The sequence below is a fragment of the Corvus moneduloides genome, chromosome 1 (genome assembly GCF_009650955.1).
Source record: "Corvus moneduloides isolate bCorMon1 chromosome 1, bCorMon1.pri, whole genome shotgun sequence".
NCBI lineage: Eukaryota > Metazoa > Chordata > Aves > Passeriformes > Corvidae > Corvus > Corvus moneduloides.
Genome location: NC_045476.1, coordinates 154,748,044 through 154,770,456, shown reverse-complemented (window position 1 = coordinate 154,770,456; position 22,413 = coordinate 154,748,044). Strand labels below are relative to the sequence as shown.

General features: G+C 39.7%; 2 protein-coding genes across 4 annotated transcripts in view; one reads left to right on the top strand and one right to left on the bottom strand.

The window, feature by feature from the left end:
• The window catches only part of TATDN1 (TatD DNase domain containing 1), a 16,881-nt gene extending 2,203 nt beyond the window's left edge, over positions 1-14,678 (top strand). Inside the window, exons 3-12 of one of the 3 annotated variants that reach the window (XM_032132885.1) lie at positions 435-484; positions 2,831-2,894; positions 4,100-4,243; positions 4,342-4,384; positions 8,253-8,338; positions 8,448-8,488; positions 9,859-9,935; positions 10,617-10,687; positions 11,560-11,686; positions 14,421-14,678. In XM_032132885.1, the coding sequence (XP_031988776.1) occupies positions 435-484; positions 2,831-2,894; positions 4,100-4,243; positions 4,342-4,384; positions 8,253-8,338; positions 8,448-8,488; positions 9,859-9,935; positions 10,617-10,687; positions 11,560-11,686; positions 14,421-14,523 (806 nt within the window). In that variant the 3' untranslated portion in view covers positions 14,524-14,678. The remainder of the gene's footprint in view (positions 1-434; positions 485-2,830; positions 2,895-4,099; positions 4,244-4,341; positions 4,385-8,252; positions 8,339-8,447; positions 8,489-9,858; positions 9,936-10,616; positions 10,688-11,559; positions 11,687-14,420) is intronic. The other 2 variants (XM_032132894.1, XM_032132902.1) reach the window with 2 other exon arrangements.
• RNF139 (ring finger protein 139) lies at positions 12,672-22,413 on the bottom strand. The gene is made up of 2 exons (XM_032132871.1): positions 22,190-22,413; positions 12,672-17,254 (listed from the first exon to the last, which is right to left on the bottom strand). Exons 1-2 carry the CDS (start codon positions 22,368-22,370, stop codon positions 15,444-15,446), a joined length of 1,992 nt encoding a protein of 663 aa, XP_031988762.1. The 5' UTR covers positions 22,371-22,413; the 3' UTR covers positions 12,672-15,443.

Sequence of the window (22,413 nt, the reverse complement as noted above, 5' to 3'; positions counted from 1 at the left end):
TGGATACCCTAACCAAATGCATTGTCTTAATTGCTGTTGTCATGCAGGTAACTCTGCATCTAGAGCAAAATGGACAATTGCTGATCTACATTGAAAAACTGATATGAGAGTTATGAACAGTAGTCTGTCAAAAGTATTGCATTGCTGAATCATAGTTACTAATTATAATGTGGGGCTTTTTTTTACTCTTATGGCCTTGAGATATGGATGTAAAAATGGAGAGCCTCCTAAAGTATGTGCAAAAACTTCCATTGACTTCTTGGATTTAAATTGGATCTTCAGTTATTGTATTTTGTTACTGTCTTATAAAAATTAATTAAGTATGGTTTAAAGATTTAATGATAAGAATTTTGACTGCATGAAAATTGAAAAGTAGTTAAATTATGCTGTAAAATCTCAAGTTCAATTTATGACATTCTTACGAACTTTTGCAGATGACTTTCTGGATGTAATAGAGAGAGCAGTCAAAGTTGGCATTAAAAAGGTAATTTCTTACAATGAAATTGCTTTAAAATTTTAAGCTGCTTTCTAATATTTGGGGTTTTTAGTGCTCTCCTACTAAAACAATGTTTCTGGGACTTGCAATGGAAAATGCAGTAACTTCCTTCAATAGCACAAAATAAAAGTATTCTGTGCAGAGCATTGTCTTTCCTTTTGGACAGATGATTATTGAAGTTCAGTGATATTGTAGGTGATGTGGATGTAGAAGTTATTTTGTACAGTTTTGACAGAAAGAGATTCTCTGACCTGCTGCAGTGAAGTGGTACATAATTTTCGATGTTGTATTATAGGCAACCATTCCTTTCTTCTTGTATCTTGTGAGGCTCTTAGAGAATAAATCCTGTGAGGAGCAGCTGAGGGGGCTGGGGGTTTTTTAACCTGAAGAAAAGGAGGCTCAGAGGAGACCTTATCACTCTCTACAACTCCTGAAAGGAGACTGTAGCCAGGTGGGGGTTGGTCTCTTTTCCCAGGCAACCAGTGACAGGACAAGAGGAAATGGCCTCAGGCTCTGCCAGTGGAGGTTCAGGCTGGACATCAAGGAAGAGTATCTTCATGGAAGGGGTGGTCAGGCATTGGAACAGGCTGCTCAGGGAAGTGGTGGTCATCATTCCATGGGAGTGTTCAAGAAATGACTGGATGTGGCACTCAGTACTATGGTTTAGTTGACAAGGTAATAGTGATCTGTCAGAGGTGGGACTCAGTGATATTGGAGGTCTTTTCCAACTTTAATGATTCTGTGATTAGTAATCAACAATTACTGCTGAAGATCAAACTGTCCTGACTGAGGTTCTTCAGATATTTCTATATGTAAAGGAAATTGGTAACTACAGAAGAGCTGGGAGTGCCCACAAACTCTTAGAGTTGAGACATCTGAATGTTTGCTGGTAAATACTGGCTTATGTGTATTAAAACAGCATCATTATGAGAGAATTTGTAACTGAACTTGAAATTGATGTTTTCAGCAGTGCATCACATTCCTTTAGATACAGTAGTTTAACCTGCCTCTCTCTCTTTAAACTAATACATTTTTGACAAAAATATGAATTAACACAGAATACAATGCATACTGGTACAAACTGTTCTACTGCACTCATAAGGCTACCAGATTAGAAATAAAGAAATAAACGCTCCTTTAGCAGCTAGAGGAACAGGCATCTTCAGAGTTTGTTGAAAAACTCTCATCTGAAAAGAGTGTGAAATGCACCGGGAGACAAAAAAAGAAAACTAGTGATGGAGAAGTTACCCTACTGCAGCAAATACAGGATTGAGGTCACATTTATATGTGCTATAGAAGTGCTATTTAATCTTTATACCAGCCTCTGAAAATAAGTAGCATTTTTTTATCTTATCACCAAAAATAGATTAGCTGCATAACTTTTTCAAGATGCACAGTGGATTGAGACATGTTAATCAGGAGTTCCTGTCCTTAGCTGTTCTCAGTCTTTCTACTGGCCTGTACAGTGTCAGAAACCTATTCCATCACAGATTGTTCCTACTTGCATAGAAGCTGAATCTGCTTATTAGAAAATACTTTTATTGTTCTGTATAGCTGCTGCTTTATGGTAATTTTTTGTGAAGTTTTGCCCTGTGTTGTGTACACACTGAGCCATTTTCAGCTTAACATTTCTTAATGGTATCGTTGGGATGTGCCTGTCTGTCATGCGCTCACTGCAGGAATGTCTGAGCTGGTGCTGACAGAGCCTGGTGGATAGCACCTGTAGAGAGAAGAGTTGTCCAAAAGCACTGTAGTCATGGATGTTACAACCTAGGGTGAAATATTCTGCAAGTGGTAGTTCAAAAAAGTACACTGTAGGCAACAATTCTGGTGTGGTGACTTTGAGTTTAAGGTAAAATAAAAGATCAGAGATGGAAATTCTTAAATTTATAATCCCAGCTCTGATACAGACTTATTTTTTGGTTTAACTACTTATCTTGTTTTGGATCTTTGGGATTCTTTACTTTCCCCAGCTCTAAGACAAGGAGAATGTTTCCAAGTATCGTTTCTTGAGTGCTAATACAGTGTCTTTAGTCACTGTCTAATGAAGTGAATATTGCTGCAAATAGAAGTATTTTATTCCTGTGGTGATTTAAATGCTTAGCATAAAAGATACTTGATGAAGGGAAAAAAAATCATGTTTTGCTGCCTAGTGTATTTACTAGCTCCTGAGGACCATCAAGGTTTATTGCTGATTTATGAAATCTTGTTTTATATATATTAGTAATTGTATTCTGATGTTTTCTGTTGAGATTCTTTCTCATATCTGTTTTCTTAAACATCCTGTTTGATGTTCAAAGAACATCCAACTGACAGTACTTTTCTTGTTTCAAGTTTTTGATTACAGGTGGGAGTCTAGAAGATAGTAAAGATGCATTGCAGCTGGCACAGACAAATGGTATTTTCACTTTAAATTTACATTGTCAGTCAAAAATGTAACATTCTCTGCTCTCAGAATTGAGTTCAAAAGGACCTGCCCCAGAGGTGTTTATAGAATCCCAGATTAAAATGAGAAATTACATTTCAGAGTGGGATGAATGCATTGTGTATGAGTTTCTGTGTGTTGCTCTTTAGATCCCTGATGTTGGAAGGAATCACTCTTTTCCTGGGTGTTCTATTTCTAAATAAAAATTAAAATTATAAGAAATTTCTGGAATAAAGATATTGATACAAGTTTCTGTTCTAGAAATAAGGTAAAATGCTAATATGTTGAGAAATATATGGGGTTTTTCTGACTTTTTGTTTGTTTTTTACTCACCAATCTGTCATGACTAGCTTAATCAAGAGAGGTATCTTTCTTTTGATCCTTCTCCTGGCTTTGCCTTTCTTTCTGTGAAAGAAAAATGGCTCTTCTTTTATCTTTAGGCAAATTTCAATCTACTAATTATTTAAATATGTATTTGAACTAAAACACATTATACTATTTGCTAACAGAAATATAAAATAATTTTGGTTTGAATGAACCCAGGGAGGTAATTTGGTTTGACCCAGTCCACCTCCCCACTTCCCATTGAAGGAGGACTGGCTTGAACATTAGGGCAAGTTGCTCAGGGCCTTATCTGTTTTTTTCCTTCCCCAGTGCTTTTACACTTAGCAGAAATGTTAGTTTTGGCAAGGTAATTTAGATTAGATACTTGGGAAATCAGGCAGATTTGACCTGTGAAATTCTTTGACAGCTTACACAGGGGCACATGGGGAAATGCTCTCTGCAGATCTTACAGCTGGGCTAACCTGATGCACTTTGAACAAGATATATTTCTAAATGATCTCAAGTGGTCTCTTCTAGCCTCAGCAGTTGTATGATTTATTGAGGGCTGCTCCACCAGAACCGTTAAGCTCTGAGTTGCAGTTTTGGAGGACACCAAATAAAGTGTACTAAAAAGAGACACGTGCACAAGCCCCCATTGGAGATATTGTCTGATATTTTTAAGGCAGAAAATGTCTGTCTAATGAAATTATCACTAAGATAAAGATGTTCAAAGGTAGTTTTCTTTTAAAATTATGACCAACTAAAAATAATCCTCCAGAGGCAGATACTGTCTATACCTTGAATAAATTTTCTTTTTGTTTTTCTTAAAACCTCCTAATACTCTCTTGCTTTAGACATGTTTTTCAGTACAGTTGGCTGTCATCCTACTCGCTGTGGAGAATTTGAGCAGAGTAGCCCTGAACAGTATTTATCTGAATTAAAAAATCTGATTGAAAAAAATAGGACAAAGGTAATAGCAGTTGGAGAATGTGGCTTAGGTAAGTGTTCTCTTAGTACTTCAATATTTACTTTTTCTAGACATGTACTGAAAAACTCCTAAAATACTAAATGGGTTTTTTGTTCTTTCTGTTTGTAGATTTCGATAGGTTAGAATTTTGCCCAAAGGACATCCAACTCAAGTAAGAAACTTTTGATGACTGTGAATTGACTTGTAGCAATTTACAGGAGTGTTTCCTATCTATTTGTGTTCTGCCATATAACATACTGTCAGGTCCAGCCCTAAAATTTGCAGGATTGGGCCCAGGGTTTTTTTGGCAGAAATGGGAATTTAAGGAAACATGCCTACATTCAAGTAGTGCAATGTGCTATATTTTGCTACCTGCCTGGTGTTGACTTATGTCAACATGTGTTATGTCAGCATGTCTTTTTCTGTAAAATTGATCAGAAATTGTCAATTTCTGGTGTGACAGATGTTCATTCTTGAGTTAGAGCTTAGTTAAGTGCTCTAAGAGGCTCATGGGGAAAATAACATAAATGTAGTATGTGAAAGAATTGGGTTGTTGAGTGAAAGTCATGGGGAAGGGAACAGAACTATCAGCAGTGGGGAAAAAAGAGCTTTTAGTAAGGAAGGTGTTAGCTGGGAGCCAATGATGGAGAGCTGATGGTAAAGGTAATCTCAGCAGGTGGAGAAGTAACGTGCAGCATAGATGCTAAGAATGGAAAGAAGCTACTACAGTCCCTAAAATCAGCCTGCATTCTTGCATTGAGAACTTACCTCTGCAGAGGGAACTGACTGAAAGATACAGGTGATAAATTCGAATAAGATGGGTGATCTATGACTTATGCTTGCATGTTACTGTTTTGAGTAAATTAGTCACTGGGGGGCAGTGGTTGGATGCGTTTTTTCTAATTGCTACATGTTAGCAGTAGGAGGAGTGAATTTCTTCATAATGCTACAGACCTGCAGTTAAATACTCAGCAAAGGGGACAGGACTTTTTTTCCCCAGTAGAATTCAGTGTACATGAAGTTCAGCAAAGCACACCTTGGAGCAGAAGCTGTTTCTTTTCTGTGGCAAACTAAAACACTGATGGAGTATCAGATTTTAAGATCCTTAACTGCCTTGGTGTTATAGAGAGAAAAAAATACATATCTCATTTCACTGTCCAATGGACTGCAGCTGAAGAGCTGTAGTGGCTTCTAATTGGGTGCACTGAAATTGAGTTGTGAGGAAAGAGATGACAGGCCTGATCAGTGAACTAAACAAAGGAAGGCAGAGTGTGAAATACATGGAGACAGTTCACTGGTTTTCAGCTGCTCTATAGTTCAGGTGCAGCACTCACAGGGAGGGCTGGCAAGCAGCTGCACAGTTCCCCCGCAGAAGAGCAGCATGTTTGTTTCCCAGGCAGTATCAGAGCATGACCTCTGTTTCATTCAGTATTTAATCATTATTTTTCTGGTTAGTTATGCTGTGTTTTCTTTTGGATAATTTTCACCTGTAAAAAATGAACATTATTTTTGACCCTTTTTCTTCAGTTAAAAAAAAAAAGTTAATAAAGATGAGAATCTAATAAAAATTAAATTCCTTTGTTGTAGCATTCCTAAGAACTTTTTATTTCAAAAATTTTCCCCATTCTCAAAACTTTTCCAACAGAAAGTGGTGATTTGAATGGTAGTAAGATGAAGGTACTGCCTTCATATTATGGTGAAAGTTGTATTATAAATGCACTGGTAAGCATGTAGAAGTTTCATATCTGCTGTACTACTGGGAGGGGTTTGTGGGGTGTAGCAACACAAAGCCAGGAGTTTTCTCAACCAAACTGGGTGAAGTGAACAATATCACATGCACCATTACTCAAATTAATTCAGAAGAGTTTATCTGGAGATCCACCTGAGCAAGGCCAGTTTGCTTTAGCTCCTTTAGTGTCTTGATCCTGTAGCATTTGAACATGATGGTCAAAAGTATGATGGTCAAAACTAAGCCTGCAAACAACCATGCAGAAGTATTTTCAGACTATGAGGGAAATGGTGAAGTTACACAAAATTGGCATATATTGAATGACAGTCTGCTTGCTCAAAGGAACAGGTTGTTCCTTAAGCACTGGAACTCATTAGGGTTAGTTTCCTACTGAGTTATTTTGTTACCATTCCAATCACTGTATGTCTGGTTTCTTCATGCTTTTCCAGGGTTTGGGTTTTTAAAATTTTTTTTAATTTTTTTTTTTTTCTTTTCAATAACTTCCCCATCCAGCTCCCCTTTCTCTTTGACAGGCCAAGGAAGCAACGTGTTTGGCTTCATTGTTGCTAGAAATGGAAGAAGCTTGAGTTACATTTCCATTTGTAGAGGCAGTAAACTTTGTACTTTCAAGGCACTACCCTTCTCAAAATTAAATTGAACTTGGCCAGTAGGTTACTTAGGGAGCTTATTTGCAGTTCTGTCTCTAAAACCTCTTTCCCATATGAAACAAGTATTCTGTTAAAAAAAAAACCCAGACCAAAAATCAAGCAATTGTGGCTATTTAACCACAAGAGCAATCATGAGTTGCAATTAATTTATATTGAGTCAAACAAGCTAAACTAAGCACAATATCTAGACAAAGAAGATTCAGAGTAGGTCTAATGCATTCTCATGAATTTTCATGTCAGTTTTCAATGTTACAGCTGATTTGTTTAACCTGTTTTATAGCAAAGATTTGCACTGATTAACAGGGAAGGTAACTTTGATCTGAGAAATATCAACCTGTAATATACAGAAAATAGTGAAAATTACATGAAATTAAATTATCAGTTGCATATTTGTTTTGGGGTTTTTGTTTGGTTGATTTTTTTAGGAAAATGTAAATCAAACTGATGGTTTGCTGCCACTTTCCCCTGATTGATATATGACTCATACACAACAGCATGTGATCACTGGAGTTTGCCTTTGAAATGGGCATGATAACTGATGGGAATTTCACAGTGCCCTGGTCTGTTTTTTAACAGCAACACCTCAAGAAATCCAGTATATGCATAGAGCCCCAGCCTGTTGGGATGGGCAGTGTTGTTCTCCTGTTTCGCCCAAATAACGTCACCTTTCAAACTGTGGGTGGACACTGAGTCATCCATGCACTGCTGTCCTTCCGCCACGCTTAGGTTCCTCTGCTGTGTTCCCTGAGCATGATTTCCCTGCCTGGGTGGAGTGGGGCAGCAGAGATGTGGAATGGTAATTGCAGAGCTCGCTGCTAATGACAAGCGCAGGTTAGTTCAGTGCTAAGTAGTTTCCTTTGCATTCAGTTGCATTGGGGAACCTGGCTACCTCCTTACCTTCCCTCTGTCCACATTCCAGTGTCTCTTCACAGGGTGCAGCCTCGCTGTTACCGCCCCATCGAGGGCAACTCTAGGAGTACAAAGTAGGAGAGGGATAAAAATGAGTGAAAAGGAAAGGATGAAGGAACACGGAGGAGGGGAGGAAAAACAGGTGAAGACAATGGGCAGAATGGGGCAGAAGTATGATGTCTAATCTGGTATTTGTTCCATCCCAAGAGAGGCAAGGCTGACCTCCATGGATTGTTATTCACAGGTCAGCAGCTCTGATGCAGTTTGGCCATTGGAGGCTGTAGAAGCCTGTACAACGCTCCCCTGCTCACCCTCACTGTTTATGAGTGCTTCTTGAAATAGTGGCCTCTGTGTCATCCACACTCTCCATTCCTGACATTTCAGAACTTTGTGGAAAGAACAGTCAGTTCCTCTTCCATTAAAAATAAATAAATAAATACAAATGAACTCCAGCACCCACACTACATAGGAGTACATGCTCAGCATATACATATATACATTCTGCAGTACTGATGCTCTTGGCCACTTACCTGTCTTCAAGCATAGATCACGGCTATGGCAATACACATGGGAACGAGGTTCTTTTAAATCCTTGCACAAATAAGAACTTTTCCACGGCAAATCCATTAATTCTCTCTTTAGCTCTGGAGGACAGAAGCTTGGGGAAAAAAATCTTTTACTGTCTTTATTTGTTCTTACACTGAGTTTCTCTAAAGGTGAATTTTATTTTACAGGTATTTTGAAAAACAGTTTGACTTGTCAGAACAGATGCAGCTGCCCATGTTTCTCCACTGTAGAAATTCACACACTGAATTTTTAGGTGGGTTTTGTTTGAGAATTTCATATCCAGAGTAAATTCTGAACATGATAATCTTTCATATTTGTCTGTTATAAAGCTATCTTACATTTTTATTTATTTCATTTCATAGACATAATGAGAAGAAACCGAGATAGAATTGTAGGAGGGGTGGTAAGTGTGGACTTCAGTGTAGCATTCATTTTTCCATGCATGTGTGTGAATATTGTTGCTTAATATGCAATTTCTTGTTTGTCATGGAATCTGGGTAGGCTTCCTGTTATATGATTTAAGCTGTTATTAATCAGTGCGTTTTCCAGTCCCTTTTATTATTTTTATTTTCATTGCTTATTTGACAGAATTTTTGTAAGGTAAGAAGATAGGCTGAGAAAAAGCTCTGCAGCTGATGTGAAGAGTTTTTCTTGGCCTGCTAGAAGGACAGTTAAAGCACCTCATCATTGCCATTGGCCTTTTCCCAATTCGTCAGTGTCTGTAACTGCAATGCATTCAGACCGCAAATAATTTAGATGCGTGTTCCCAATGGAAGCCATAACCTCAGACATTTGCTTCTGATGTTAAGACGTCGTTTTCAAATTAGATCCAGATGGAATTTTTGATTACTTTATGTCTTTAGATACTCAGATCACATTTTAAATTCAAAAGCCTAACAGGAAAAGCTTTGGGTGAAATGGTTGGAGAAGTCCAGCATTGCTTTTTCAGGTTTTGATTATGACTGGATTTTTCAAAAGGGATGAATACTCAGATTATTCTAACATGAGACCACACCTCCTACAAGAATATTGCAGTCCCCAGGTTTGTCCTTTGTTACCACAAAACCCTTCCCCACACTCAGTGCTTTGCATGTTCTGCTCTTATGTAATGCTGTGAAGGCTCTTCTTCCTTCCTCCCTTTCTTTTTTCCTGCACAGCCAGGAACCAGGGGAGAAACAAGCAGGTATCCTCTGCAACTGCCTGTGCCTGTCCCAGCACAGGGAAGCAGAGCAGTCTCTTTACTCCACTCAGGCTGAGAAGATGCAGTTCCCAGCTGCATTACACTGTTTGTAACTTGCGACCCTCCACTTCCTCTCCGGTCCCTGGAATGACCAAGCAGTCTGTCTTGCTAGTTCCATTGGCCTAACATCTGTGGAGAGAATGCTACTCCTATGGTGTCCCTGACAGTGCCCTGTAGGGAATACTGAGGAAAGAATACAAAAATTCAGTGTGCACAGGATTACTTCCTGAGTATGATCTCCCAGCTATCACTTAGAGGGAGTTCCAGGGCCAGAAGAGTATCACTGGATAGGCCTTTTCTACACGTATTTATCACTGTTAAAGTGTGGTAACCAGTTGTAGTGCAGCATTCAGGTGACTCCAGCCTGAACTTTGCTCAAATTCAGAATCAACTGAGCCATGTCCTGTCCTGATGTTTGTAATGATGTGTAATGCATACTGTCAAAGGTATGTGATGCTAATAAAAGATAATACATACTTTTGAATGATTGGAGTTTTAATAAAAATACATTTATATTTTTATTTGTGTTCTAGGTACATTCTTTTGATGGCACAAAGGAACAAGCAGCAGCACTAATAGATTTGGATCTTTATATTGGAATAAATGGCTGGTAAGTTCTTTACAAGAAATGTAACTGCTTTAAAATGGCAGCTGTAGTGAACTCATTGCTTTCTTTTAAACAATGAGGTCAAGTTTTCAAAGCTTGCTAGACCCTTAATCATCTGACAGATTTAGAACTGCTCTCTGTCTGTTAGCCATCAAAGTTCTTGCCATGCAGCTCAGTGAGCTAATCTAGGTCCACTCTACTACCCACAGGTCAATCCTTGTTTGTAAATAAATAAGGCTGTTGAGCGTGGAAAGATTCCTTTTGAGGAGTGTTTTAAAAACAGCCTCATTTTAAGCTGCCTGTCAAATGCTGGAGTAATGCAAATTTAACCTGAGTACCTCATCTCCTGGTTATGCAGTCTGCATTCTCAGCAGTCACCTGGCCAAGTGCCAGCCAGCACCACTTTGTAAGGCACAGAGCCTGTTACCAGGCAAGCAAGGGCAGCCAGAGAGGGGTTCTGCAGCTTACTGGGGTGAGATGGCTTCTCCCAGTAACTCTGAATTTGCTGTTTTCTGCAAAATTTTAATTTGCAGGCAGTATTGTTAAAAAAGGAAGCAAATTTTATTCATTAACAACATTATTTAGGAAGCTGCCTTTGCTACAAAACACTTCAACAGGCACAGTAATTACTCTTATACACTTTTTATGTTGGTTTTTTAACTAAACAAACTCTAAATTTTCTAGTTCACTGAAAACAGAAGCTAACTTGGAGACACTGAAGTCAATTCCCAGTGAACGATTAATGATAGAGACTGGTAAGATTTTATATCTTGGTCAGTTTGTGACAATGGGCAATGAGATCTGCTGGTGTGACAGTCATAAAGCAGAATCAAGACCTAAAGAATTCAGACCAGGAAAAGGACTGGCTGTTTTCTCCACTTGAGAAAGCAGCGTACAGAAATATTCCTTTCCAGCTTTCTGCTGGAAGAAATAAGCTGCTGTGTCAGTTCCTGACATTGCAGGGGAAGATGAAAAGGACAAATTGACAACCCAGATTTTTAAATGTACCAGAATCCTGCTTGAGTATCTTTTAAAATGTAGCTTGCTGGAGATGTGCCAAGCACCGGGCAATGGCTATGAGTTAGCTGCTGGCAGCAGTAATGGCATTTGGAAACAACTGCTCTTTAAATGGAATAGGTGGAAGAATGCTTGAATTCCCTTAGCCCACTGAGCAGTCATTTTAATAGACTGACTAGGGATGTTTTCTTTTTTCATGTTCAATTATCAATAACTGACAGTCACAAATACAGTATTTACTTTAATTTCTGAATCTGAGAAAGGAAATCACAAACTGCTAAATCCTTAAATTTACTTGCACATGAACTACAGACCTGTTATACAGGAAGTTTCTGTGGAATGCATGCAGTATATCTGGCTGTCTTTATCATGTCAGAAGAAATTAGTGTTGTGTATTACTGCTGATTTTTTCAAGTGTAAAATCCTGAAGAAAATGGCATAAAAATCCAAGATGTTAAATTGCCCAGACCTCTTAAATTTCCTTTTGAGTTGGAGGTCACTGCTAGAAAGAGACTGCAGGAACTTTCGTCTGTAGAAGTAGTTGATTGAACTATCTCATGCTATTCTCAAACAATTGCACTCCTAATTCTATTTTTTTTAATTAAACTAGATGCACCTTGGTGTGGAGTGAAAAATACTCATGCTGGATCAAAATATATTAAAACTACATTTCCTACAAAAAAGAAATGGGAAAAAGGGCACTGCTTGAAGGACAGAAATGAACCCTGCCATATAATGTAAGTGTACCACTGTACTCTTATTTTAAATACTTCAAATCTCACATGAAAAAAAATAGAAAAATCCCAGTTCACTAGTAATGTATAAAATAGAAATTAATTCTAATTGTACTGAAACTTGTGCAAGGTTTTGCTTTATAGGCTGTGGAAAAAATTAGAAGTCCTAATTTTCCTACATCAGCAATTCTGGATGTACAATGCTCCCTGAAAGTGAAACAAGTACTGTTTTTATTTTTTCACTTGATACATTGTAGAAGAGGTTAAACCCTGTAAAGTAACCTGACTTGAATATTCATTTCACTCAGTTGTTGTTCAGGTAGTTTTTAAAATTGATCCAGCCCTGGGGATCAGGGGACAGCCCCACAGCTGGGACAGTGCCGAGACACCAGCAGTGCCTGTGACATTGCTCCTGTCACAGGCCTGTGACATGAACTGCCACAAAATGCATTTTGTCAGGGACATGTCTTCCTTCTGCTGTTGTGCTTCAAAGAATCTGATCCTATGAAATTTAGATATGAATGACAGCAGCCAAGATACAGAGTAGTGAAAGAAAACTCCAGGGGCTTATGGACAGAATTGGTAAGCACAGACACTGTTTTCTGCCTCTTTTACACACAGTCCCTCACAGAAGTGTAAAAAGCAGGAAAATGTGTAATTGTTTTAGTGAAAATGTTATTTGCATTAAATACCACTAATAGATGAAAAGCCGAGTTTTCAGAATGCCCTGTCTAGATTTAGAAACACTGCTCAAGATAGTACTAAAGATCCAGGTATGCAGCAAGGTGTCTAAACAAGAATTTATTTGAGAACTAAAGGGAATTCTGCTGCTTTTTGAGACATGAAGAAACTTAGAAAACCACTGATGATGCTAAAAGTACAGTTGCAGCTTAGAGCTTAGATGGTGACATCTCCTAGTGTTCGGATATATCTTATGCAATTGGGTCAATTGTAATACTCTTTGAAGTTCTTTTTTTTTTTTTTTTCATTTTAAATGTGAAGTGGACACATTAGCACAGAAGGGTTCCTTCAGTATTTTAAGACTTTCTATAATTTTGGAGTAGGGAAGAGATCAACTGAAAAGTTTTCTGATCACAAGTGAAGGGCCTCTACTGTTACTATTTCAACCAGCCTGTATGTTAACAACACCCCCACATCTTTGTCTGCTGGTTTAATTGTAGTTTACAGAAATGTTTCAAAAACCCCCCAAACTCAAAATGCACAGTCTGTTCTAGGTCATTACACAAATGCTGCGCTTTGGCTTTTGCCTTCTTTTATAAAACAAAATTTTTCTTGGCTCTACCTTATTTCAAAATTATCATCCCAATAATGTTCATTATAACCAGTTGTAATTTGAGAACCTCTTAAGGTTTAAGAAAAATGAAGAATGGTAATTGAGAATTGGTATTTTGTGACTTCTCAAGTAGCAAAATCTGGTGTGAGGGAATGTTACTCCACAAAGTGGTTTTAATGTTTAGGGTATATATACTGTTTAATACAGCTCAATTGGCAGGAGGAGGTCTCCATTTGTTTGTTTTTGGTGGTACTGGACACCTTTCAGTTTTGATGGTGATATTTCTGCTTCATATATATATAATTTAGGAACTACTCCCCTTTGAAGCTATTTTTAAAAAATTTAGCCACCAGAGGCTTCTTTTTTCTCCTTCAGTTTCACATACACAGTGTTACAGTAACATAGAGCCTTCTACTGCATCCAAGTGAGGAGAGAGAAGTAAGCCCTAAGTCTTCAAGGGTGAAATTCTTTGGTATTTGTTACTTCTTTCTCTGTAGGCCTGATCTCACCCCATCTCATCTGGAATATCCTCTTAAATCAAGAAGGTGTTTGGCTAATTCTGCATCTAGGAAAATATTTGCAATACAGTAATTAAGTAATTATACAGTAATTATTAATTTCCTACTCTTTCTCAAAAAGAAGTTTAGCTATTGCCTCAGTTTAAAGGCAAGATCCAAAATCCACCAAACCCTACCACCAAGCTTAAGCTTCTTACTCTTCATGGTGAAGTTTTATGCTACTAGTGGAAAAATCAAAGTATGACACATCTCAGGAAGTGTACAGAATATTACTTTTTTTTTTTAAGAATGACTGATACAAAATCAAGAAAGCAAGTGCAGAGAAAAGGTTGTGGCTTGATTTTAATCATGTCTATCCCATTTCTTTTGCCTCCTTTTCCTGGCTTGTATCAAGACCCTGGGCCTTTTGAAATTGCTCATTTAATATTTACTGCAAATATCCAACCACATTAATCACAATTAAGCTAAAGAACTGGGAAGTAGGAGCAAGTTACTTTGACAGCACTGTGCTCAGATAAAGCTGTATCTGGAATTTAAGCTTCCCATAGACCAGTCTATTCATAGTGCAGCTTTAGCCTTGAAAGGCTAATGAGTTTTAGTTTGAAAAATGAAGATCATTGATAAAGACACCCACAAAATGACACTTCCTTCAAATCAGAAAGCTGTTTAATTACCTCCAAACAAGAGTCGAAAGACCAAAGATGAATCTGTACCAGTGAGCAAACCAGTGTTCAGTGTAAAGAAAATGGCAGTTAGTAAATTAAAAATGAAGCTATTTGCATATTTGAGCACCCTGCCCTATTGCTCTTAGCATAGGTTTTTATTCCAGGCTAATCTTAGTGACTTGTACATACACATGCAGCAATCTGAAGTACATTCTGAAGTACTGGGTTTCAGTCTTCTAATATAAATCTTTCTTTTTTAGTCAAATTCTGGAAATAATGGCGGCAGTAAGAGAAGATGACCCACTTGAGTTGGCCAATACTCTATATAACAACACCATTAAAGTCTTCTTTCCAAATATGTAAAGTTGTTTTTCTTACATTTATTCAGCATAACTTCAGTAAATATATTGCAAAAATTTTAAAATCATCATACCTGCAAGTTCTAATCAATGGAAGCCAGTATGTAGTGGGTTTTGGGTTTTTTATGGTACAAGATTAAAGCTGCTTTTGAAAAGGTGGTCTGCATTTGTGCAGTTTCTCAGCCCTGTTCCCCTTTCATCAAGATTCAAGATCGACTTCAAGGCCAGCCCACACCTGTAACTCCAGTGAGCAGTGGAGGCACAGGATGAGCACCAGGCTGCTGCATTCACATGTAAAGCACTTCAAGCTACTGCTGGCAGTTCAGGAGGGTGGGACACATCCATGGCATGCACCTTGCTGCTTCACCAGAAAGCTGAGCAGTGTCGCCTTTTGTTCCACATACGCAAATGCTGTAGCATTAAGCCTACCAACCTAAATTTTTATTTATTTTTTAAAAACGCAACTCACTATTTTTTTGCGATAAAGCTCTGCTAATACTGAATTTGTAAGTAAAGCTGCTTTGGCTCAGGCGTTCGTTTCCGAGTTGACCGGCTGAAGAGTCTGTTTTCACCAGTATTTTTCATTTGCATCCAGAAGACATTGATTGGGGATTACTGGTATTACAGTCTTTGGCACAACATTATCACTACATCAATTAAAGAGTGTTTTTCCAACCATCTTAAAAATGTGAAAACATTTTATTCCATGTACAATAATGTACATAATTTTAAGGTGGTCATGAAAGAGACCAGCAAAAATTAGAGGTATATTTACAGTAGCACACACCACAGTAAACAACCACCATTCACAGACTCAACACTGAGATACTGCTGTTGTGCTTAAGTACAATAACTACAAAGTGATACTTTTACTCTGTTGAAGTCAATCTTAAACAAATACCTCACGGCTTAGTAAAGGACATCTTAATCACCAAGAGAGTTAGAGTCAACATTAAGAGTCTCATTCAAGTGCTGTGCCACACAGTCGCCATCTTCCTCATCACTATCAGAACTGTCATTATCTTCATTTAATTCATTTTCAGCATCAGCAGCTTCTTCTGCAACCCGTACAGGATTTTCATTTGGTGCTACAAACCCGTTGTTGTTAGAGAGATTGGCATTTTCTTTGTCCTCAATGTACACTTTCTGATGGCACATCGGGCATGTGTCCTGAATGTACAGCCACTTCCGAAGACAAAGTGCGTGAAAATAATGGTTGCATGGAGTAATGCGCGCAGAGGTGGTGAACTCGTGGTAGCAAATTGCACAGACATCATCGATTTCATGTAACCGAGCTCCTTTTACCTCTGGAAGTGAGTTGATTTTCTTCACAGCAGTTCGGCGGTTTATAAAAGTCTTCCAGCCATTCTTGGCTTGCAGGTAGATGTTGAAGTATGCGTGCAGACACATCATGCAAGCACGAATCTTGCTTCCCGATTCAAAAACCATTGTGTAAGCTCCATTTCCAAACATGATTACTCCAAATATAAATTCAATAATATTGCCAGTTGAGCGAACATAATAGACATAATCATCAAGTTTTTCCCATAGCACATTATAGTAGCCATCAATCATAAACAATATATAAACAGTGATAGAAACTATTACTTTTAGGCAAAGCTCTACACAGAATGCTGTGACTGCAAAAAGCCAAGTATTTAGTGCATAGTGGTGCCAGAGGATGTAACTGAGCAGAACCGGAAGAATGAAAAGGCAAGCGGAGACAAACAGTACAGGAAAGTGTCTGCGGAACGATGACACATGGGAGGCACTGAGAGACATCAGCACAGGGTCTGTCATTCCATGGATAAAATGCAGGACTGCAGTCAACAAAAGGCACATGTTTCGACTCAGGCGAACTAATCGTTCCTCTGGTTTCAGTCCACTTAAACCAGTCTGCAGAGCCAAAATGAAAAACAAGACGGGTGCTACAAACCCAAGCCTTTTGTCATCCTCATCAGTTGATCCAATGAAGGCCAGGATACCAAGTCCCAGATAATGCGCTATTGAAGAAATGACAGCACTCATGCCCAACACAGTTAAAGTAGAGTCACACCCACTTATGATCAGGCTGCAAATCAGTTCCCAACAGTTATCCCACGATATCAAGAAGAATTTTTCTTCCGTGTTATTTTCAGCCATCTTTACAACATATGTTAATACCACAGCTTGTGCTGTAAGTCTTGTTAGCCAGAAGACACGCAGCACAGCTGGAAACCGGATCCTTTTCCATGTATCTTCCATCAATAGCTGTAATCCGTAAATACGATACATGTGCCTCACCAGCAGATAAACGTATCGTACCGAATAATAGAACCACTTAATTTTCGTAACTAAAATGGCTGTGGTATTTAGTGTCAGAACTAGGCCTGAAATAAAAACAAGTACTTGCCGGACATTTAAAGGTAATTCAACAACCAAGCCAATTACAGGAATCAGTATATCCAGGATGATGAGTTGAGAGTATATGGACTGCATGTTTAGCAATATAACATATCCAATTCCAAAGGTAAGCTGAAGGATGGAAAGTGCCATCCATAGCGAAGGTCCTTTATGTGGGAAGATCTGAATTCCAAATGCAGCTGTGTAGTAGGCACTGTAGAAGTTTATGTGCAAAGCAGCATAGTAATTCACCAACACTGAAGTTGCAGCCAGCAGAAATGCCGAGGCGATCATGTAGAACTTGAAAAGTGCTCGCTGTTGTAAGACCAGAACAACACTGGATACAAAGACACCTAAAACCAGATTGAAATCATTTAGTTCTCAACAGAAGTTCAACAACAGATTTTAACCTATTAGCTTTGGAGCTACATTTATTTAATGTATCACTTCCCCATTAGTCACTTGTAACTTTGCATTACCAATGGTGCCCTTTTCAGAGAACAGGCAAGAGGACGAGTTAATCTCTGCATTTAACAGCTGTGCACTACAGCTGTGATGCAAAGCCAGTGCAAGCCCTAAGTCACAATTACTATGAAGTTTGTTGCAGTTTCAGACTAGAACAGTGACAACTCCCAGCCTTTCAGCCTTAGTCCTGAAATCCAAGGGTAGACAAGTTCTAAAAATAAACCCCCAACAGATACAGCATCACCTTTATAAGCAAAGCTAATAAAAAATAAATGAGTAAAATTTTGTAAGTCCCCTAATTCACTTGAACAAGGCACTCAACTACAGCTCTCCAAGATGGAGTACTAAAGATAAGTAACCAAAACACTTCAGTTACACTCTTTAATGGGAAAATAGTGAAAAATTGCTGTAGTTTGCTGTGGGGAAGGCATTCCTTCTATTTCCCTTCAGTTTGCTTTTATTTCTGGTCACAGTGGCAACAAAGGTCACATGGGGAAGACCTTCCACAGCATACACCTTTTGTGCACAGAATCCAAAACTGCACCAACTGCCTCTTTGCCAATGCCAGTGCAAACTTGTCTGTCTTGTTAGAAGTCAGATTTAGGCCTTGAAATTCCTGTTTGCTAACCTCTCCCTCATACTGACCATGACCACATCTTGACCGTGACTGGGAAGTTTGCACCTTCCTATGAGAAATCCTATCAGAGCAACTGCAGTACTGGGAGTTTGGGATTATATGTCCCTGCAGTAAACTTCTGTAGTGTAATTTATGAATCCCATCGCTGTGTCCTACATAGGTAAGAGCTGTACCCTAAGAGGTGTTAAATTAAATGGCACTTAGCACTAGATCCATTTCCTTAAACAGTTTCTTTTTCAGGAAACACACTGCCTTTATTTTGGCCTTCTCAATCAGCTTCCACTCTATTCAACTGCTTTCTTATCCAAACCAGATTGGAGACATTTCAATCCCTACAACTTATATTTGATTCTAAGTTGCTTTCAGTCTCTGTACTAAAACCAGTGCAATCACCAGTAATCCTCTTTCTGCTGGAGGACAGCATTGGTCTTTTCTGATTATTGTAGTTTAGGTTGTTCTAAATCCACCATAATCAAGTGTTTAAAAAATATTTAAGCCATAGTCTCTTGATCATGAGAATAAATTCTTTGAAACAGCATTTGATTCTACCAATAGTGTGACCACTGCTTGTATAAAGAAAAACAACAACAGCAACTAAACACACACAAATATACAAAAAAACCCCTCCAAAGCCTGGAGAACTGAGAAGAAGAGAGAGGATCAACATGAATCAACTACAAAAGGCAGGCTACAAATAAAGTTATTAATACACCTCAACAATATTCCTTGCCAGCAGCACTGGCTGATACAAACACATTCTCCCTGATTAATCATTAATCTGGTAACCTTGTGAAATGGACTGAGGAAAAGCCTCTGTCAGTTTTCAGAAATCCCCTTGCACTGTAGCTCAGTTCTTCTAGGAAAAGCTGAGTATTTGTTACATGCAGCACTTCTTAAAAAATAAGCTTGACAGTTGCCTTGTCATCTTAACCACCACAAACATCTTTAGGAGAGCCAGTACTGCTGACGAGTTTGTAGCCGTTGTCTTTTCTCAGAAGTCACAGAAAAGGCTCACATGCCTGTACAAGGACGTTATTTATGTAATTCTGATCATTTGAGCCAAAGGAGATGCATTTTGCACTAAGCAGGCTGCTCTGAAACACGCCTTAACAAAACCTATTTTTGTGTCTTGCAGTGGCAGTAACAGGCCTGTATTTAGATACTGCAGGTCATCTTAAAACACTGACGTTTCACATGCAAGACACATCTCTAAAAACAGTACAACAGTGAGTCAATAGAGCTTGTCCTACTGGTTCCTCTGAAAAGGGACTAACAAAAAGTACATCATACCTCTGTTAACACTTGTGGGGAAAAGTCAAGACTCACTGAAGGAGTCTCAAAAGACTGTAAGAGGTAACAAATCTCAGAAGGGGCAGTGAGCACTCCTTTCCCCCATCTCCATTTATGTCACTTAGTCCACCTCAACAGAAGACTTTGCCCTTGCCCCCTGCCCATCCCCCCTTTCCCTCCAAAACAGTAAGTCTTTTTCCATTTTCTCTCTGCTAGGAAATGCTGCAGTTCCTCGTTTGGTAAGGTTTGTCTTTCCACTCATCTTTACTGTTTCCACCTGTGCCACCCCATTGCCAGCTGTCCCAGTATGGCCTCCAAACACAGCACTGAACCAAACCATGCTGCGCTTACTTTTAAAATAATTTATTGTGTTAAAATGAATGTCTCCCTCTCATTTTTTTTCCTTTAAATCCTGAGTTTTGTCAGTATCTTTATAGTAACCCACTACTAAGGATTTGACTTTCAATCCCTTGCAGGGAACAATCACTTTTACACATCAGCATTTCATTCATGTGGAACTGCCAAACTATTGCTCCCTAGCTCCAGTAATTCTATTTACTTCCACATCTTTCTGCAGACTCAAGTATTTACAGTACCCTTCTCAAAACTCAGTGTCCTCAATGAGGAGGGACTGCTGTCTGAGGTGACAGTCACTCCTGGGGGTGGTAGTTCTGCTGGAATTGAGATACTTAAACCCAATGCAAAGATACGAAAAGTAAACATTGCACTGGGGACAAAGCAAGGTTAATCAAAAAGATGAAAGGGAAAACATGCTCCAGCTGTGGAAGTTGGTTCTGTGCTCTGTATAACTATTTACTTCTGTAGAAAGTGATGGAAGAACCAGACCAAGGAATCCTGCTGTAAAACTTTGTAACACCCACACAGATCTGTATTAACATTCCTGAAGAGCTGTACTTCCAGAATATTTCAGAATTGTTTAACATCACCCCCAAAAGTCATCAGTCTCTCCAGAGCTCCAATCTTCATATCTGGTGGACAGGTTGTCCATTTCTCCTGTGCTATGGGAAAAGTTTGGAACAGTACTTCAAAGTCTGCAAATGGTAAGTCAAAGGACATTTTCCCACTATTTAAACACAGAATGATCCAAAATAACTATCACTTTCCTAACAGCAGCAAAAACCCAACCCTGCAATCCTTAAATTCAGATGAGAAAAAAAATAGATGCAAAAGCACTGTTATCTGAACCACATGGAAGGTGTTTAAGATCATCTTCAAGTGGCTACATTTTTATCTTTTCTTCAGTTTTGGAAAGCCAAGAACCACCGACCCGTTTTCTAAATGTTCAAGATAAGTTTCTTGGCATAAAACATTCCCAAAGCTTTTTTGCAGAAGGCAAAAATTACCCACTTCTTAGAAAAGTGTTCATATAAATGCAAACCTCAAAAGTGGCTTAATCTGTTAATCCCAGTATCGCACATTTAAGGGACATCATTGAATAACACATCCACCACTCATTTACACAGGTGGGATTAAATTTAAGGCTCTTCCTACAGCACCTGGATCATATGATGAAGAACTCCTAAAATGAAGTTGGTGAGGCACTGCAATGTCATTTTTTAAAAAAGGAATTATCAGTGGGATTAATTACTCTTAGCAATTCCATAAGTGCTGAACAAAAGGTCAAGAAAATGGGAAGCAGGGAGGAAGAACTCCTGCTCCCCATCCCGGAGCTGCCGATACCCGTGGCACGGCAGGCAAAGGAGACAACTTAGGGCCTCCTCAGCTTTGCTTCTCATGTGAGCAGCGACTTCTCCTGGCACTCTTTACCAAAGCAATAAAAATAAAAAACATAAAAATATAATAAATGTAAAAAACCAAAATAAAACACTGCGTTTTGTTACCTCCTCCCTTTGTTCTACTCTGACCTGTTGTCTTGCTATAGATTATTTTTTACTTTTTCCCCTCTGCTCCTCGACTTGTTTGATGCAGTCACACCACGCTTCTCACTATGCACATTTCCTTTAACCTGCTCTCCTCTGCTCCCTGCCTCAAAAGCTGTACCGCCTATTTCCTTCCTGTTTTTCTTCTACTATAAACATCAAATAGAACTTAAAATCCATCTGTCTTAGGCCTGCAAAAAAACCCAAACAAAACAACAACTTGATGTGTTTTGTGTTTTCCTTCCTGCCTCAGGATCGCCAGCTCCAAAATGTGAAACACAGCACAATATCACCTGTACAACAGTTCAGAAACGGGACTCCCACTAAGCCGAGGCTATGTAAGAACCCAAGAAAACGATATTGAAAACAGTATCGCCTAGTTATACCTGTCACTTTCATCCTTCATGCCGGGAAACAAAATAAAGCTTGAAATTAACCATTGGCAAGGTTCAGAAGGCTTCCCTTTCCTCTGGGAACCAAATTCCCTGCATTTCTGAACTGCTGTTGCAAAAATAAGGCTTTAACAACGTATTTCAGGAAGACATCACACTATACAAAGTGTTTTTAAAAAAACACATAAACCCCCTATACCCGCTAAGTTACATGTCTTCCGCCTTGGAAGCCCCCAGAGTAGGAGGGGGAGTCACAGCCCCGAGCCCTCTCCGGGTCCTTGCACCGTTACGGGGACGGGAAGAGGCGGAAGGAGCCGGGGATGGATCGGGGGGGTGAATCGGGACCGGAGAGGGGCACGAGGGAGCGAGGTGACGATCCAGCCCGGGCAGTCGAGCAGGGGCTCGGGGGTGGCAGAGAAGAACCAGTGGGGACGGAAATCAGGGACGGGGGAAGGGGAGAGACGGGCCGCGACAGTAGCAACAGCCAGGCGGCGGGTGAGGGGCGGGGGGCGGCGGCGGCCGCGCCGTGCCCGCGGCTGTGAGCGGGGCCGGCGGGGCACGGTCCGTGTCTCTCGGGAGGGGGAGGAAGGGAAGGTGTCTCACCCAGCAGCCGCAGCAGCGCGCCCAGCAGCGCGGCGCTCACGGAGCCGCCCGGCAGCGGGGCCGAGTTGAAAATGGCGTCGATGAGGAACAGGCTCGGCACCCGCAGCGCGACCTCCAGCCCGGCCCGCAGCCGCGGGCCCAGCCGCAGCCGGGGCAGCCGCGGAGGGCCCGGGGCCGCCATGCCCTGCGCGGGAGGGGCAGGCGGGCCGCCTCTCCCGCCGCTG